At 39.1% G+C, this 18,484-nt stretch overlaps 2 protein-coding genes across 3 annotated transcripts in view; one reads left to right on the plus strand and one right to left on the minus strand.

Annotated features, from left to right (window-relative positions):
- SLC39A10 (solute carrier family 39 member 10) overlaps positions 1-18,484 on the minus strand; it is a 336,276-nt gene that overhangs the window by 107,527 nt on the left and 210,265 nt on the right. The window lies entirely within an intron of this gene.
- HECW2 (HECT, C2 and WW domain containing E3 ubiquitin protein ligase 2) overlaps positions 1-18,484 on the plus strand; it is a 102,692-nt gene that overhangs the window by 31,936 nt on the left and 52,272 nt on the right. For both annotated transcript variants that reach the window (XM_030241912.2, XM_018911682.3), the window contains exons 3-7: positions 6,459-6,553; positions 10,423-10,498; positions 12,286-12,455; positions 14,923-15,065; positions 17,857-17,957. In XM_030241912.2, the coding sequence (XP_030097772.1) occupies positions 6,459-6,553; positions 10,423-10,498; positions 12,286-12,455; positions 14,923-15,065; positions 17,857-17,957 (585 nt within the window). The remainder of the gene's footprint in view (positions 1-6,458; positions 6,554-10,422; positions 10,499-12,285; positions 12,456-14,922; positions 15,066-17,856; positions 17,958-18,484) is intronic.

An 18,484-nucleotide genomic window follows, 5' to 3' on the forward strand; every position in this document is an offset into this window, starting at 1 on the left:
GCAGTGTGCCCAGAAGTGAACAGCTGTACATATCCCAGTAGGTGAAGCAGGGGGGTGGGTACAGTTCAGCACTGTGGATGGCTCACTTTTGATTCTCTGCCATGGTCCTGGCTGGTTTATTAGCATGGGCTTAGGCTGAGAGCCTGCTTTGAGATTGTATTGGCCTTGTATTTATAAGTCATAGTTTTGGTCCCATGAGTGTTAATTACAGGGTCCACAAGAAGCACCTTCACCTACTTCACCTGCCTTTATTGTTATTTATACCATTTGATGTCACAGTCATTACTGTCAATAGAATAGAAATACATTGATTTGCATATATTTTCTTTAGCAGTGCTATGGCTTTATGCTGTGAGCAATAATCCATAGTGGCAGCTGTTGGGATTCATCCAGAGACTGCCAGTCTTGTCACATCAATCATTTCCAAATCCCCCCTGGGATATTTGTGGTTAAATTACTTCTGGTGCCACACTGCAATACTTGGATGCAGTGACTGCACAGATGCAGTGTGTTTTGAACTAAAATCTCGTTTATGGCATAGAATCACAGAATAGTTTGAGTTGGAAGGGACCTTTAAAGGTCTCTAGTCCAACCCCCCTGCATGAGCAGGGGCATCTTCAATAGGTCAGGTTGCCCAGATCCCTATCCAACCTGATTTTGGGTACTTCCAGGGACTGGGCACCTACCACCTCTCTGGGCAACCTATGCCAGCATTTACCACCCTGGCTGTGTAAAGTTTCATCCTTATGTCTAGTCTGAATCTGCCTTTATTTTAATTTAAAACCATTACTCACTGTCCCTGGTAAAAAATTTTCCCCATCTTTTTGATAAGCTCCCTTCAAGCACTGAAAGCTGCAGTGAGTTCTCCTCAGAGCTTTTTCTTCTCCCGGCTGAGCAAACCCAACTCTCTCAGACTGTCTTCATAGCAGAGGTGCTCCATTCCTCCAGTCTCTTGGTGGCCTTCTCTGGACTCGCTCCACCAGGTCCCTGTCCCTCCTGTGTTGGCCCCAGAGCTGAATGCAGGGTTCCAGGTGGGATCTCAGAGCAGAGGGGCAGGATCCCCTGCCTTGCCCTGCTGCCCACGGGGCTTTGGATGCAGCCCAGGACACGTTTGGCTTTCTGGGCTGGGAGTGCCCACTGCTGGGTCATGTCCAGCCTGCCCTCCACCAGCTGCCCCCAAGTCCTTCTCAGCAGGGCAGCTCTCGATCTGTTCATCCCCCATGAGTAAGAACATGAGTGATATATTCAGAAGACATGGTAATATATGTGTTTGCATTACACTGGTACCATGTTAAAAGTGAGGTTTTATGTGGAGTTCTTGGTATTCAGTTCCTATTTCCATGAAGTTATAACTTTTGCAAAAATAGTGTATTAGGACTGAAATGCCTTACTTTGTAGCTAGCAAAGCAGACTCCCAGCTCTCTTTTTTTGTTAAAAGCTGATAGATATCTAAGGAAAAAAACCCAGTTTAATAATTGAACTTCATATACTTTTAGCTTTTAAGTGTTCCTTCTAACTAGAGGTATGAACAGCGTTTATTTTTTGTAATGGTTTTGGCCATAATGGTCAATGTTAATGAATGTTCTATGAATGTAGTTCAGTACTTGTATTCAATCTTTATATCTTTATCATTTAAAATTTCACCAGTTAAATTCTGTAAAGGTCATGGTTTTCTCACATGGAATTGTTCTGAGCCTGGAACATTCATCTGTGCAGCGCCCTGCAACCAGTGCCCTTTCAGTGGTCTGTCTGGGGACTCATGGTTATTGTCCCTACTCTATTTATAGACATATTCACTCAGTTAGAAATACTTCTATTATTCTTCTGCTGGTTTTTTATGTTGTCTTTTAACAGCTATTTTTGAGTATCAAAAATAGCTGAAACAGGATCAAATCTTGTATTTTTTACATTTGTGGTAGGCTTTGTTGACTTCCTTACGTACATAATACCCCAGTGTTTTGTTTTAAAGGTTAGACTATGGTTAAATACTTTGCCAGACTGGAGCATAATAGTCAGTGCTCCTAACTGTAAATAAGAATCTCTGATGACAGCAAAGTGTGCAGGGCTGGTAGGGATAGGGATGCTCTGTTACCTGAACAAGCATTTGTCCCCATTCCCTTTGAAGCAGGTTAGATGCAAAGACCAGTGGGACATCAGCATTTTCTGTTATTGATCCTACTTTAGCTAAAAAGCTTTCTGTAAGTCACTTTGTAGGTGGTCTGCCCAATGTTCCTGTAAAATAAAGTCTGTGATACACCTGCTGAGAGGGATGGCAAGTACCTGGGGGCTGCCAGCTTTGACCCTTGCATTCTGCTGCTGTGTTTGCTACTGTGCAGTAGGAAGTAATCAAAAATGCACACGCTGAAAGTGATGCAGAGAAGAGAATGCTAAATGTCCAAACAGAAATGTTGAGTTCACTGAACTGTCACACTACAGAAAAGTTCAACAGGCAGGACATGTATAGCACTGCTAAATTTCTGCAGTCGTCTGTCAGGTTCAGTGGGAAAAAATAGGATTTAAATCTGTTGCTTTTGCACGGATTGCATCTCCCTTTATAGCTTTGTAAAGCTTGAATGTGAGTGACTTCATTTGTTCTAGTTTTCTTAAATAACTTTTGCAGAACATGCTCTCATATTTTTCCAATGAGTTACTGTTCTGTCAGCTTTTTCCTCAGTGAACGTTGGAGGACATATGTTTCTGTCTGCAGAGAGCCATGGATTCAGCCCAAGTACCTTCTGGGCACTCAGCTGCAGTGGCCAGGAAGTTTCAGCTGCTGTGCAGGTTCCATACAGTGAACCAGGAGCACTGTTTTGCTCTAGAGACTGCTGTAACCCAGCTTGTATTTGACTTCTTTTTGGAGATGGGTCTGCTTATCCCTTCTCAGAGGAGATGATTCCACCTCTCAAAACACCTCATGTCTGTCTGGAGCAAGCTGTTTTTACAAAAAACACACTTGCTTTCCTGCATTATCTGTCTCCTGGAAAGGATGCATTCTCCAAGGATTATGCTCATGTATTTATGTATTCTTAGTATCTTTCTTTAATAAAACATTCTTTTGATGAGCAAAGGTAAAGTATTAAAGGCAGTAAAAAAGTAGTTAGTGAGGAACTTTGGGGAATTAGTGATGTTTTAAACCCAAGCTGTTATTTAGGGTAAGCTGATCCCTTTATTATTGAAGAGGCAAAAGTATATGGTCCATAGAGGTAACAGCACTATAATTTCATGCAGGTGTTCTTTGAAATTCAAATGTCAATGTTTGAGTCCCAGAAACCTTTACTGATTCCAACATTTTTGTGTAATGGAGCTATAAGACTATATGGTTATGACATAGTAACAGCTATTAGCTTTAAAAGAAGGGGATTATGGTTTCACAGAGTTTTCTGAATAATTAACATATATATCACTTTTTATATAGCCATGTGATAGCTTTGAAAGAATCCTAAATCCCCCAATTTAATTTTTGGCTCATTTTTAATTAAAGAAGGAATTTATTGTGGCCTGTATGTCTGCAGGAATGTCAATTATAAAAGGATGGGTGTAGTATCAAAAGTACATTAATTTTTCCCATGAATGAAAATTCTTTTGTGTTCTGAAACATCTTATTTGCTTTAATGATACAGCAAATGGTCTTGTGGACAGGTACAGATGTATCTCCTTTGCTGGGTTTACTGCTTTTAATGTTTTTTATTAGGGATCCCATGCAAAGCAATCTCATTAACCTGTTGAGGAAGAATAAGTAGGAAAGAAAAAAGAGAAGTGCCAGTTTCACCCTGAAGGAAACACATAAAAAGAAGGTGGCAGGAGAAGTGAAAAAAACTGGGAAACTCCGTAGGTGACACATGCTAATGTGCATTTAGAGTATGGAGTAGTTCAGAGGAAACCTGTGTGTTAATATGTATTGAACTCATTTCTCAAAATATTCAAGTCCTGTTTGCAGATAACTGAACTTCCTGCTGCTGAAGAAGTCTGTGTGTTCATGGGGCCTTAGAACACATCTCAGCATACCACCTGTAACTGTCAGAACAGCCACAGATACTTGTTTTCAATAGATCTAGAGGTCAGGAATACATCAGTCATCAAGAAAAACCTCTTCTAATCAAGATTTTTTTTCTGATAGCACCACAAAAGACATGTCAAAAAGCTACATCCTCAGCGGCTTCGAACTTACAGGGTTCCTCTGAGATTTCTTCTTCTGTTAACATTAACTGCAGTTTCTAGTGTTATTAGCCAAGAAAAAACAAAACACTTTGGTGTCTCTTACCCTATGAGGTGTTTGTATTGTTGCTGTGTATAAGATCCAGTCTTGCAAATCCATGCTCATTTTGTCAACATCTGTATGCATATGGTGGGTAGACCATTTTTCAGTTTTGTGCTGAATTTCAAGCACAGCTTCTCTTGTATTAATCCACACTGACACAGTGCTCACAGCTGATCTGCCATTCCTCTAAATGCATGTGTGAATGCAGTGCTGTATAAAGCCCAAACTGAATCAGTGCTGCTTCTGCTGGCAAGTGGCAGAACAAGTCTCATTGTCATGTTTTTAAGTGCTCTGCTTTTTCTAATTATTTCTAGCAATAAGTCCTGAAGTTTGGTATTTTGTTTGTTAGATTGTATTTCTTTAAATTTAGTGTACCTGCAAGGGATTGTCAGATCCATTTCTTGAATCAAGCATTTTTCTATCACCAGCCATATACAGGTATTGAAAAGTACTGCATGCTCATAGAAGTCATTGAGAGAAAGAAATCTGAGGATGCAAAACTTGTAGTATTGCATTTCAGCCTTTAGATAAATGTACCTGTCAGTGTAGTGAGAGTATTTTTCCCCCATCACATTTTGGATTGTCTGTGGATAGAACCAGCAGCTGGTAACATTTCTATTGCTAGATTTGGTTTGAAAGTGATGAATTGACAGAAGATAGTCCCAACAGACTGGATAAACAGTAGCTCAAAAAACTCTCTGAAAAATTAAGCTTAGGTTGCAGTAAAAGTAAGCAATGCAATAAAAGCAGGCAATATAGCTGGAAATTGGAAGTCTTGGTTGGAATACTGCATTGTCTTAACCATGCTCTCATGAAACCATACTGTGTTCTCAGTGTGAATAAGAGATGCTCAGACTTGAGTTCTTGTTACCTAGTATGTGCATTTTACAATGTGGAGAGTCCAGCACTTGGTATAAATCCTCCCAGATTTTGCAAGTGGTGAACCTCTGATTTTATGTGAGCTAGAAATTCTTGTGAGTCCTGGATACAAGCATTGTAGGTAAGTAAGTAGAATTGCTCAGGTCAGGAGGAAACCCATAGTCCTGCCTGATGAATTTTAAGTCTCATAAACCTTTGTAGGTGCTTAGAAATCCTGTCTGCATTTTGAATTTTGCTGTAAAGCTTGTGGTAAATAGAGCATGTTTTGTCTGTGTGTGTGAACTCATCTGTGAGGAGGAGGAAGTGGGCTCAGCAGCTTCTCCACCTCCTGATTCCCTGGAGGCACTGTCAGCCAGACACTTTCCTTTGAAGGGTTGTTCTGAGGTGTCTCCTCTTTGTTCTAGGAGGGAGATAGTAAATAAATGTTATATGTAACTGCAGCAAAATTTAAAATAAATAATCTTTTTTGGCTGAGCAGGCTTGCAGGGTGGGTTTCTGAGCAGGGATATCTGGGTACCTCCACCCTCAAGGAATCATGTCTCAAAATCTTATACCAAACTCTGGGGTTTGTACTTCAGGACTACTGACATATTGCTATGCCAAGCAGAGGAATTGAACTGCCAAGACTTTCATACACATCCTCTGTCTGAACTGGCTGCTGTTAATTCCTGCCTGCCTTTGGCCATTGCTGTCTGCCTGTGGCCATCTCTGTACCCAGTGGTAAAACCCTCACCAGCCTTACACAGAAGAGTTATCCCAATGGACAAAGAAAACAGACATTGTTCCAGATAGGGAAAATCCCAGAGGATCAAGGGCAGCCATAATTATAGTTGTTCTGCTTGGTTGGAAGAATGCAGAGGAACTGCAGGGGAGGTCAGGCTTCAGTTAAACATAATACTCTTTTGTTTGCAGCAAATGCAGTTTAGCAAACAAAACTTTAATCAGTGGGACCAGAAACATGGTTCAGCGTTTACCTTTCCTGTGTTCTGATATATAAAGTGATTCCAGCTTCCTTCAGATACGTGTCACGTTCTTCCAAAGTCCTACAAAATCATCCCAATGGCAAATGTCTCATATGCCTTTTTCAGGGCTGATGACATAGTAGCAGAAATACAAGTTGCAGAATTAGGTAAGTTATAGTTTTTGTCTGTTAAGTAACAGAATGACCTAACACACAACAAAGACATAACCAGCAGCTCTATTTTTAATTTCCTGTTAGAGTATTTCTGAAGATAGGTCACTGAATGCTGGACCCTTTTGTTGTATCTCTTTTGCCTAGTCAGTCATGAAGTGTTTAATGTGGTTTTTGTTTTCTTTTCAGCTGAAATAAAGATCTGTTTTAAATACTACCATGGTGTTAGTGGAGCCCTCAGAGCTACTACTCCATGTATCACTGTGAAAAACCCTGCTGTGATGGTGAGTTTAGCCTCTTTGTTCATTGTATTTGTAGATGATTTATTGATAGGTTTTATAAAATGATGGTACTAATGACAGTATTAGCTGTCAGACCAAGCCATCAGTGTCTCTTATTTTTACTATTGACAGCAATTATTTAAAAAAAAAAAATTGTGCTGCCTTACAAAACTATAAAAACTGGAAAGTGATTTTCATGGTTTTGTATTGCTCATAGTAAAATAACAATAAAAAGTCACTGGGCTTAACTGAAATCTTTTATGCTAAGAATTTGACTTTGCTTGCATTCCGTTTTTTGCTACTTACGGTTTTCTGTAATTTAACATCATAATAGAAAATTTTCCCACTGATTATATAACTGAAAACATATCCAGACTCTCTGTTTCTTCCTATTTCTTAAATATTTCCTAATATTCAGTATGAAACTGTTGCAGAGATAACAACTGTTAGTATGAATTAAACTGGACAAAACTCTGCTCTTGCAAAAATTCCTGAACTCTATGAGTGTTCATATACCACTGAAATTTAGTAATTCCCTGATTATCAAAGAGTATTGTCTTACTGCATTTGTGTTATGAGACTTGTTTAAGTTTTAGAGGAGTTGTTTTAGTTGTTTACGTAGCAGTGGAATGACATTGTTAAGCAGTGGCAGAAAAGGCTTCCAAACTTGAACCGTGGTGCTTTTGCTGCAAGTGATTTATCTATCAGGTTAGTTCTTCAGCTAAGCTTCAGCAAGTTTCACAGTGCATGTGATTTGTTGATGTTAGCTGTCAAATATTTAAGATCACAACTGTCAGGGTGGTGTCCTGACAACTGCAGTGCTGAGGATGCAGTAAAGCAGAAATTACTCAGACTGCATAGCATTTGTTTTGAGCTTGTGCTTTTTCAGTGTTGTGTATTATATACACAACATGCTATGGTTATCTGACACTAAATGTGCTATACTAGACTTTGTATCTCAATATACCAAATGTGTGTGGGTTTTCTCTTAGAATTACAAACCTAGGTGGTAGCATCATTTAATTGTCAGATCTCACTCTGAGTAACAGTTTCACAGATGCATACAGACTCGATACTTTAGAGGAGAAAATGTGTCACAGTTAATGAGCCTGCCAGCTACTGTCTTTAATCAATTTATAAACTAAAGACAGGTAGTCTGATTTGGAGCAAGAGGAAAAAATGCATCTCAAAATAACCTTTCTAATGGGCTGCTTGCTGCTCTATATAATTACTGAGAAGCAGAGTGATTATCCTGAGTGGAAAAAACACTTGAACTTCAGTGTTTTCTTGACCTTATCATGTTATCCACCAGTAGTTTTGAGATTCATTGAACAAAAGGACATCTAAACTTCTGTCATCTAACTATGTATTTAATGAATTGGAAGTTACCTGGAGAGCTGTCTTTGAGAGTCATGGTAATTCCTGAAGGCTTATACCAGCCTTTTCTGCTTAAATTTCTTTCCTGTGAAAGGTAATGCAGGGTCCTGGCTATTGTACAGAATTCACACCTGCTAGAAGGTGTGAATTTATATTTTATATAAACATTTTTGTTTGTGTTAACAGTGCAGACTTCCAGAAATAGTGAGCTGTTAGTTTTCCTGATGAGAATGTTGTATGACAGTTCAGATGATACTTCTAGAAATGTCATAGTGGGTTAGTTATGTGTAAGTAAACCTGTTGTTAAACATTAAAACTTCACTGCATTCCATGGTTTAAGTGTTGAGCTTAAGCACTGTGCAGGAGAGATCACTGAGTTCTCTTGGTACTGGTTCTGTCTTTTCTTAGAGCAATGCTGTTTGAAGAAGTGGTAGCTGAGTCATGGTGTGCTCATGCCCCCTTTTTATGGTGCAATAAATTCCTTGCTTACTGGATTTTTTCATACTGATGGTGTACCACACCAGGTATTTCAGTCCATCATATTTTTGGATAAGCAGCTAACATTCAATTGTGTTACTTTGGCTCAGGGGAAATGGAAGGCCTGATGGAGCATTTAGAAACGCTGTGTTACACCAGATGACATGGCCTTTGGGCTGCAAAACTCTGTATGTGTGCTGGAGTGAACTTTTTCACTTGGGGCAGAAGAATTGAAACTGCTGTTTAGACCATAATGAAACAGGAAGAGGTTGTATAGAAAAGTCATGGAAGTGCTAGGGAACACTGTCACCATTCATGTTACTGTAGCTGAATTGTCAGCAAATTCTGTTTTCTATAATGTGAAGTTAGCAATAAAAATGATATTAATTGAATGGAGTCCAACTTGTAGCAGAAAAACAGGTATATATTTGTTGATGAGTAACATTTTTAACAAGGAAAACAGTGTGTGCTGAAATAAGCCTAAAAGAGGAAACTGGAATACACAGCATTCCTGTGGCATTGCCTGGACAGCATTGCTGTCACAGTGGGATCACTCTCACTGCTTCCATGGTATCTGTCTGTAGACAAGGGGACACTGATCCAGCTGGAATTAACCCATTGCTTTTGATGCCTTCATAATTTTGCTGCCACCTGTCACTACTTAGGCATCCGTATAAAATCACTGGCATAATAATGTCATGCTGGGTGGGAAGGGGATAGTTCTGAGAACTCTGGTGAGACCTGGCTTCCCCTGAGAGGTGGGAAATGCCCATGAAGCCAGCAGTGAGGGAAGGGAATGGACTGGCTGGTGAGTGGCAGTGCTTGCTGGCACCTGGTGTCCCCTGCCAAGACCACTGAGGCCCATGGGGATGCCAGGCCCCAACATCATGGCTGTTTCTTCATCACTTTGTCTGGAGAAATCCACGTTTGCTAATTCCAATGAAATTCCAATGTGCTCGCTGATCATTGGGGGAAGCAGCTGAAATGATATTATTAAGTAGCTTAAAGCAGTAGAAAAAGGAATGGCTACATGTTCAATGAATGCAAAGCAGCTTCCCTGTGGCTACTGCAGCTCCAGAGTCATTTATCCATCTGGTGAGTTCAAACCTCTGCTCAGCTGCTCAGGCCTGCCTCCCATTCTTCATCTACACTCGCAGGTGTGCCCATTTTTATTCAGCTGATTTGCACCTTTCAGTAGATCAGACCCTGTTCTATCACTGGTATTAATCCTCAGCTCTGTGGTTGGCTCAAACTTCTTCTGTCACCTCTCCTGCCTGGGAGTGAGTGCAGTGCCTGCCCAGGGAACCATTTGTCTTCCAAGATCTCTCCCTTGATGTCTCTGTGGTAGATTATTCGGCTGGATGCACATCTCCTCTGTCTTGAAAGACAAATCCTTCTGCTAGTTGAAAGAGACATTAATACATGAGAAACTTTTATTCTGAAGTAGTGCTTTACCTAATGAGGGATTTCAGTAGAAACCAAACCTCAAAAATCTGTGCAGCATAAGCTTTTAGACCACATTTATATTTAGATGTCTGATGCGCTTTTCTGTTTAAAAGGAGCTTTTGTTAATAGAGCTGAAAGCTTTTTTAGTCTCTCTTTGATCTCTTTGCCTTTTTTTTTTGTTGCACACTAAATTACCTGTTTGTGGAAAGTGACAAAAGTTACATATGCTGTCACTGGACAGTTCAGTGCTTTGATGTGCATTACAAATCCATGCTGTTGTTTGTTATTTTACAAAAGGGAAAGCTGTAAAAGAGACAGATTTTCTCTGATTAATATTGCCTGCATGTATGTTATCCCATACATGTTCTGTTTGGAAGATTTGGGCTACTGGTCTATTAGCACTGTGTGACATAAAGAACAGATATTTTGCTGTGGCTGAGGCTGTCTGTGGTAACAAGGCAGTATTTGGTCAGATCCTTCCCTAGCATAGTACCTTAAAATTGTGTTATCATCCTCAGGCATGTACAAAGCAGATGAAAACTGTGGTATATTTCTTTTTTTCTCCTCTTCAGATGGGAGTAGAAGGCACGGATGAAGGTGCTTCTGGAGCTCAGCACTCTAGGAAGTTGGTCAGCTTTACCCTATCAGGTAAAAAGCAATACTTCTCTGTCTTTTACAAATTATTGTTTAAAAAAAAAAGTAAGTTTCTGCTCTAAATAACACCAGAGATGGAATGCTTTTCTTCATTAGCCTCTGTAGGAGCACACTCTAGTGGCTTGAAAGATGTCATTTCTTTAGAACTTCTGTTTGTTGAAAACCAGCCAGAATCATGGATCTCCAGGAGTGAAAGAAATGGATTTGATATATCCCAGCATGAAAAAATTAGGGAAATTTCCAGTTTGCACCAGGGACATTTCCTCTCTGATTGAAGAGTGGAAAGCATAACTTCTAACTAAAATGCAGTCTGGCTCCATCACTTTGAAAAAAGCAATAACTGAATAGTGGTGTAGAAAGGGGGAAAAAAATCCCTTGTAACAGAGCTAAGCTGTCACTACAGTGAAATAGCTGTAGGGGTGCAGTCTACCAGCTTCACTTGTTTTGATTAGCACTTTATTCCAGAGAAATCTTGTGTGAGACATAAGCATTTTCAGTTTGAGCAAAGGCAGGTGAAATTCACTTCTGAATCTTGAAGAGCTAACAATAAAATGTGCAGAGATTGTAGAGGTAGAGCAGAAAAAATGCACTGCTTTTTGAAGTGGCCTTTCAGCAGTTACCTGAGATAGAGCTGATGGGTTCTACAGACTCACACAGTGCACTAGACAGTAATTGCTTTGTGAATTCTGAAAAACCTGTTTTGTTTAATAGACAGTTGTGATTCTGCCTGATGAGTCCCATGAAATAATTTTGACTGATGGGCTTGTGACATGTGTCCTGTAATGTTTTTGGGTTTTTCATTCACACATGACTCTATTTCATTGTTTTTCTGCTGTATGGCTCAATTCTGAATATTGGGTAGGACTCTTTTTTTTTACCAAATCAACAGGCATGGCATTTATGTTTAGAGCAGTGAATTCTGCTGTATATCTAAACTGTATGTGCCAGTTGCATTGCTGCATGCAGCATGCTGCTGTACTGAATGGAAAAAGACAAATCCTGTGCTTCAGCAAACCTACAGAGAAATAGAGAAATATTTTACAGTTAAGTTTAAAATCTAATATTATGTAAAAAAGTACCTCTTTATTTTTCTTGTTGCTGAAGCTTGTACTGCCATTGAAGTCCTTAGTCATGACAATATGCTCCTGACAAAATTATTATTTATTGTTGTAAGTCATGAGGGTGGCAGTACTGAGGCTTCCCTAGGAAAAAAAGAAGCCTTTTCAGAAGACTTTGCCTTCATTTATGTGAGGTGGATTATCTGCTCTCTTGGGAGAAAATTGCATCATAGTTCAGAGCAGACTTGGTAAGTTACATTTATCAAAAACTGAACTTTTGGAAAGTGTCTTTTCACTGTGTTACCTCCCATACACTTTTTTATCTCCTCTCCTCACCCAGAAACAAAACAAGTACTGTGTGATTCATTTTGGACTGTTTTTGTTGGGGTTTCTTTTTTTTCTTTGAGTGGAAATATCTTAGATGCCTTACTGAGAAAAATATTTGTAGGTGAGCTACAAGTTGATGCTTTTTGTTTTACGAATAAGTGGAGGCTCAAATGTAAATGAGGATGTTGATACCTTTCTTCCTTATATTCTTTTGGGAAAACACTTGATTTCCTGCTGTACACTGGATCCAGTTAATGCGTGAGTACTTTTAAGTTGCTTTATTTAGTAATCTATGGTGAACTGATTTCCTGGGTAATATTTTAGGAATACACTACTTTGTGAACTAGCTTTAGTTTACTCAGTTCCTTTTTCCTTCCTTCTTGTTTTGCTTTTTAGATATCAGAGCAGCTGGACTTAAAAAAGGCATGTTCTTCAACCCTGATCCTTATCTAAAGATGTCCATTCAGCCAGGCAAGAAGAGTACATTTCCTACGTTTGCTCACCATGGCCAGGAAAGAAGGTCGACTATCATCAGTAACACAACTAATCCTGTTTGGCACAGAGAGGTAATGTATCCCTTTTGGGAGCTGTCTGCCAGCTGATGCAGCATACCAGGCTTGCATTTTCTCCTCATGCATTAGGCCTTACTCTCTGAAAGCTTATTTTGTAGCTAGTTATTTAAAGTGACACAGAAATTTTAGTAATTTTAGGAGCCCTGTTGGTGGATAGAAGCAGTTATCGTCTGCATATTAAAGCTGGGTATTTAAGCTGCTGGCAGTTCCTTCCCTTCTCTGCTAAAAAAAAGCTGAACTCACTTAGCCACCCTGTAGATTTCTTCAATTGCAAAAATGAATTAATTAAAGTTGGATTATATGTTGTGAGAAGACTCTTTAAGACAAGTTACACTACACAAACATTTATGCTAAGTAACTGCAACAACTCTTCATTTGGAAATGGTGTTTTGGTACTGCGTAGCAGGTGACAAATTTTCAGTTTTGTCAGGCTAAGGGATGCTCTTTGATGTAGCCCCTGCAAGCTGCACCTTGCAGGAAGGAAAACCCAGGAAGGTGTTAGAGCACCACTCAGCAAGGGGGGAAACTGGTAGTCTGGCCAGTTTGCCAGATGTGCTTGTATTGGGTAAACTGTGCAGATCCCATGGAAAGAAATCAGTCCCACAACTGTCATTGAATGCAGGAGAGCCATGTCTGTGCTTTTGAAGATAAATGTTTATGTGGCAAAGTGAAACTGCTGACAGACATCCATAGCCCTGTTAGGACTGGCAAGCCTTTACTGTGGTGAATGTCAATGTATTCTTTGGGAAGATGAAAATTGAGTAGGCTTTGGGAAATGTTTCCACAAATCATAAAGCAAACAAGCAGTAAAAGAGAACTGAGAAGGGCCAGCATTAGCACTGCCCTAGGGTGCTTGGTTGTGGGAAAGACTGTAGATGTGAATAAAATCTTTTAGAAAAAACAAAGTTTGGGTCTCTACACTGATTCTTCAGCTTTCAGACTGTCTGTCCATCTATCCAGTAGCTAGAGAAAATTTACTCTTTTTATCCCCCCCCACTTTTTTTTTTCCTCCTCCAGTTCTCCTTGGCTTTGAAGCTTATTAGAAAAGAGATAATGTTCACTGGTGCACACATTGCATTAGCTTCTGGATCTTCCCTTTAGCAATGCTCTGACAACAGCAGTTATGATCCCATTACATATTCTGTCCTAGTGGTGCAGGATTGATCCTGTTTTACACCTAATACTTTCTGCAAAGTAATTTGCATTATTATATCAAACTGAGAGTGACACATTTTTAAGTTCTGTTTATCAGAGGAACCCAGTTGTGACAGTTTGTCAGCATGAGGAAGGTATTTTATTCCTGACTCATTTTAATTGGTTTTTTTTGAAGATGTTTATCTGATGCCTACAGCTGAACTGAAGAGCTGTTTCTCCTATTGCTCATTGTTCAATATATCTTGGGCTACCTAACCACATGTGAATTAGGCATGGTGCACAGGTGGTTTGCTCAGAGGTCATAAAGGTGGCAGATAGTAAAAGAATAACCAGATGAGCTTGTTTTTTCTGAGTAGGTTATGCCATACTTTGCTTGCTTATTTGGAATATTTTAAAATCTAGGTGACAAATACAAATTTTGGATCCCTAAGCTTGTTTCCCAAGGGAATTTATCATCACACTGTATGTATGTGTGTGTGTCTGCCAACATGCTTGCTTAACATTTGCCCTGTACCACTTTTGAATCTTTTGGCTGGCATTGGGCAGACTTGACAGAGCAGTACAGATCTAAGAGTTGAAGTATTCACAAAGTGCATGAAAATGAAAGCTAAAAAGAATAACTGTGGTAATGTTCCCATGTAGGGAAAGGTGGAAAAATGATTTTACCAGACAGAAATCTTCTGTAAAGTAGCACCATATTGTTTAAAGGCCTCAAGTGCAGGAAAAGGTTCTCTTGGAGTTTGCTGGGAAGATTTGTCAATGTTGGGGCAAAACTCCATGGAAAATTCTCCTTCTGTAGTAATGCTGCTCCTGAGTGTACTGTATGCACATTGCCCTTTTGACTTCCAGTCATGCATACAAAACATGAATGCCAAGCATGGTTTTGGGAGGGAGATTCTTCTGAGCACAGCCTGGAGTGAGACACTTACTTCCTTGTTCCTGCATGGACCTGACAGAGTACAGCCAGGATTCCTTCTCTTTTTCCTTCCCCCTATGCAGATGGAAGCAAGCAGTGGGATACAGGGCGTTCTACTTTCTGACATACACCCTGAAAGTGCTTTTATCCAGTGCAGTTTCTTACTGAGCAGTTCTTTTCAAGGAGCTTTGAAAGGGAATAAGGAACAGTAAAAAGCTAGTTACACATGCAAAAATTCTTTAATAAATGATGTTGACATTATTTTGCCATGTGGAAACTGCTGTCATCAGTCATTACTTTTGGAGTTCGCTGTGCATTAGTAGTAATTAAGTACATTCTTTCTGAATAAAGATGTATTGATATGGTGTCAAATATGTTCTTTCCTTCCAGAAATATTCTTTTGTTGCACTTCTAACAGATGTCCTGGAAATTGAGGTTAAAGACAAATTTGCCAAGAGTCGTCCGATCATCAAGCGCTTCCTTGGGAAGTTAACCATCCCTGTTCAGAGACTTTTGGAGAGACATGCAATTGGGTAAATGAATACATTCCTAATGCTAGCTTGTGTTCAGCAGGAGGACTCAGCAACTAGGATACTGAGAGCAGAGAGCAGCCTTTCTGGCTTACTGGTACAGACCAGCAAATTTGTACTACATCTGTACTAAGAAATATATTGTAATTTTAATAGCTTTATTGCCTGACTGGAAAATGGCAATATTTCTAGCCCTGTCCTGAATACATGTGCCCATGTTTCTGTTGATGTGTGTCTTTTTCTTTCAGCCTAATTTCTTGACATAAAAAGTGCTATTCACAAGAAATGTTACCCTCTGGCTAGCTAGTCAAGAAGCAAGGCATTTTCATAGTACTACATGGTTGTGTGCAAATCTTTTAGAACAAGCAGGTATAATTGACTGACTCCTTGTACAGCTGGTGTCTTTTTAATTGTCAGTTCACTAATCAGAGATGTAATATCCCTTCAGTGAATTGGCCAGAACTGCAAGGCTGTGAGTCCTTCTTTTCAGAGTGCTTCTAGTGCTACACAATTAAAATTGCCTGCTGTTAGGAATAGCTCACTGATGGGACTCAAAATTCACCTGTTGTGCATGCCTTTTTTAAAGGCCCTGCCTCAAAGTTTGCTGAAGTTAATGTCTCCATTGACTTTAAAAAGCCACGGGATTAGGCTCATGAGTAATCATGGTGAAATTAAATGCATATTTTCTGATTTAAAGCTTAAGGGCAGTGTCATCACACTTATACAAACTGCCCTCCTTTTCCACAGATACTCCCCTCAAAGTAACAGGTAAGGGGAGAAAATCAAATTCAATTTGAAAACAGTTTTCAGCTTTACATTTTCAGTGTGTCTACACTGGTAAGTAAAAGAAGAATAAAATTGTAAGGGTAGCTTAAAATTTTGATGATACCTTCTGACATAGAGTTTTTTTTAAAAGCCTGTTCATTTGTTTTGTAGTGGTATCTAAGAACAGTGCAGGTATATACACAATATGACTTCTCTAGGAAGTGCCTCACATTGAGTTTCAACATACTGTGTTTGGTTGAACAAGCAGCTTTTTGTAATAAATTTGCACACTCCTATATGCTCAAAAATAACACCATGATCCAGGCTGGTTTTAAAACCTAGTGCAGGGTGTGTATTTCCTTGCTACACACCAAAATGTTTTTGTGCTCTGCTATTCCTGGTGGTGTGAATTGTGAAGTTACCAGTTTGCTGTGTTCGTCAGTTCTCACCTCTGTTTTTTCAAACCATTAATCTGGAAGATATTTCCTGTTTTCTTCTCTGAATTTCAGTTCTGTATATTTGATATAGCAAATGTTTTTAGGCAAGGAGAGGCAGTATAAGAAATATGTATTAAGAATATGGGTATTTGGTTGGTTTGCTGTACTGCTGTTAGAACTGACTTTAAACCTGTTTTGCTTCTTCTTCTGTTGTACACCTGTCCATTTTCAGTTTTTGTGTAAAGACAGACAATATTTCACCAAAGGTTTTGCAAAGTAAAGTAGTGGTTAATGTAGATATGAAGTAGAAGTGTTCCAAATACACAATTATAACTGCAAATGCTCTTGCTTTTTTTTTTTTTTTTTTTTTTTTTGTCAAGCAAATATAACATTTTGGTGATGTCAAGGATGATACTTAAGGAATGAAAATATGAACTCCAGAACCATCCACTTTTAAATAAATTCTGCCCCAGTTTTAGCTGTAGTCCGAGCTCACAAGTTTGTGTAATGGAATGGCCAGTGGCTTTTAATTTCCTGGAAAACACGATAAATGAGCATGAGAATCATCTAGAATTGATTCAGCTGAATACAGAGAAGGAATTATTCACGATGTGGCTTCCTCTGTTCTTGAATGGCATGGAGTAATAGAAATCTTATGTAAAAACTGGAAACCTCAGGTATCTGATGGTGACTTGTACAGAGTGAGGAGTCTGTGACAGGTCCTGGAGACACTTCTGCAGAGATTTGGTATCCTGTGGGCTATAGAGCAGCGTGGAGAGGGGAGGCTGCTTGTCCACCCAGGGCTTTTTTTTTTCCCCTAAAGTTTATGCAAACTGCTGCAGCTTATTTCAGTAATAGCTGCATTTGTTTTATTTTGCAGTAGGAGTGCTCCCAGTACAGGAGAGGTGTTTATACCAGTATAAATTTATTTGCGTAAATAAAAATAATTTCCTGTGGAGGTCTTTAGTAGCTCCCTCTTCTTCCTTCAGCTGTCCCAGCTGTGCTGAGGGGAGCTGGGACAGTGAATTCTGGCTGTGCCTAAATAAAAATCTATAGCCTGGGATCTGATCCAGTCTCAAGCTGATCCAAATGTCTAGTCTAGTCTGAGCCCCACTGAATTCAGTAACTCTTAAGAACGAATTTAAAGATAAATTTAAGCATTAATAGTTTTACTAAATCAGAACGTAGAAGTGCTTTGTTGAATATGAAAAATTATGAAGTAACTATTTGTGACTTTTTTACACAGTAAAAACCACAAGGGGGCAGAAAGGTTTTGCTAATTATAAAACACTGTGTTGGGGAAAGGAGGAGATTAGGAAAGAGAGACCTTTGCAGTTTGATTTCTTTAGAACTTAAGATATTTAGAGATGTACAAGAATTCTTGGGGCACAACCTTTATTTGGAATTGAGCAAACATAGCTTTTTTAGGCTGCTTTATCAGTTAACAAAAGATATTTTACACCATTGTTGGTGTTTGTACTTTTCCATGCAAACCAGAGTATGTGGCCAATTTTAAGACCATAATAGGAATGAAATACTGAAAACATGAAGCCAACAAAAAATTAAAAAAACCAATATTTTTGATTTTGCAGCGACCAGGTTCTCAGCTATAATCTTGGCAGAAGGCTCCCTGCTGATCATGTTAGTGGGTATCTCCAATTCAAAGTGGAAATCACATCTTCTGTTCATGAAGGTGAGAATTTGTCAATGATCTGAATCTCGAGATAGTTGTATGGAGAGAGTTTCTCTGTATTTCTGTGTCTAGGCTTTTCTGTTGTTGAGGAGACAATATACTTTCTCATTTGTGTATGGTCCCCCTAGAGATTTTTTCTATTGGGACTCAAAATTTAGATATGGCAGGTACTGCCTTGGAGATGGCAGTTCCAGAACCACCAACACTTAGCACATTGTTTTTGATTTTCTTGGATAGATTCTAAATGAATCTGCTTATGATTCTCATTTTATGCTTGGCAATGCTCTGTCTTTTGAAATAAAATGGGAATCCTTTAAAGTCATGCTGTACACCTCTTAATTTTTCTATATCCTACAGAACAGTATATAGACTTGTACAGAGAAAATTCTGTAACTACTGTTCCAACTCTGTAGGTGCCTCTGTTTCTTTTACTGAAGTTTCTTCCCTTAGTTTTCTGATTGAAGCAAGCAAGCATCTTCAAGGATGTTTATTTTTATATAATATAAGTAGGATGAACTATGTGCTTT

This window comes from Serinus canaria, chromosome 7, assembly GCF_022539315.1.
Source record: "Serinus canaria isolate serCan28SL12 chromosome 7, serCan2020, whole genome shotgun sequence".
NCBI lineage: Eukaryota > Metazoa > Chordata > Aves > Passeriformes > Fringillidae > Serinus > Serinus canaria.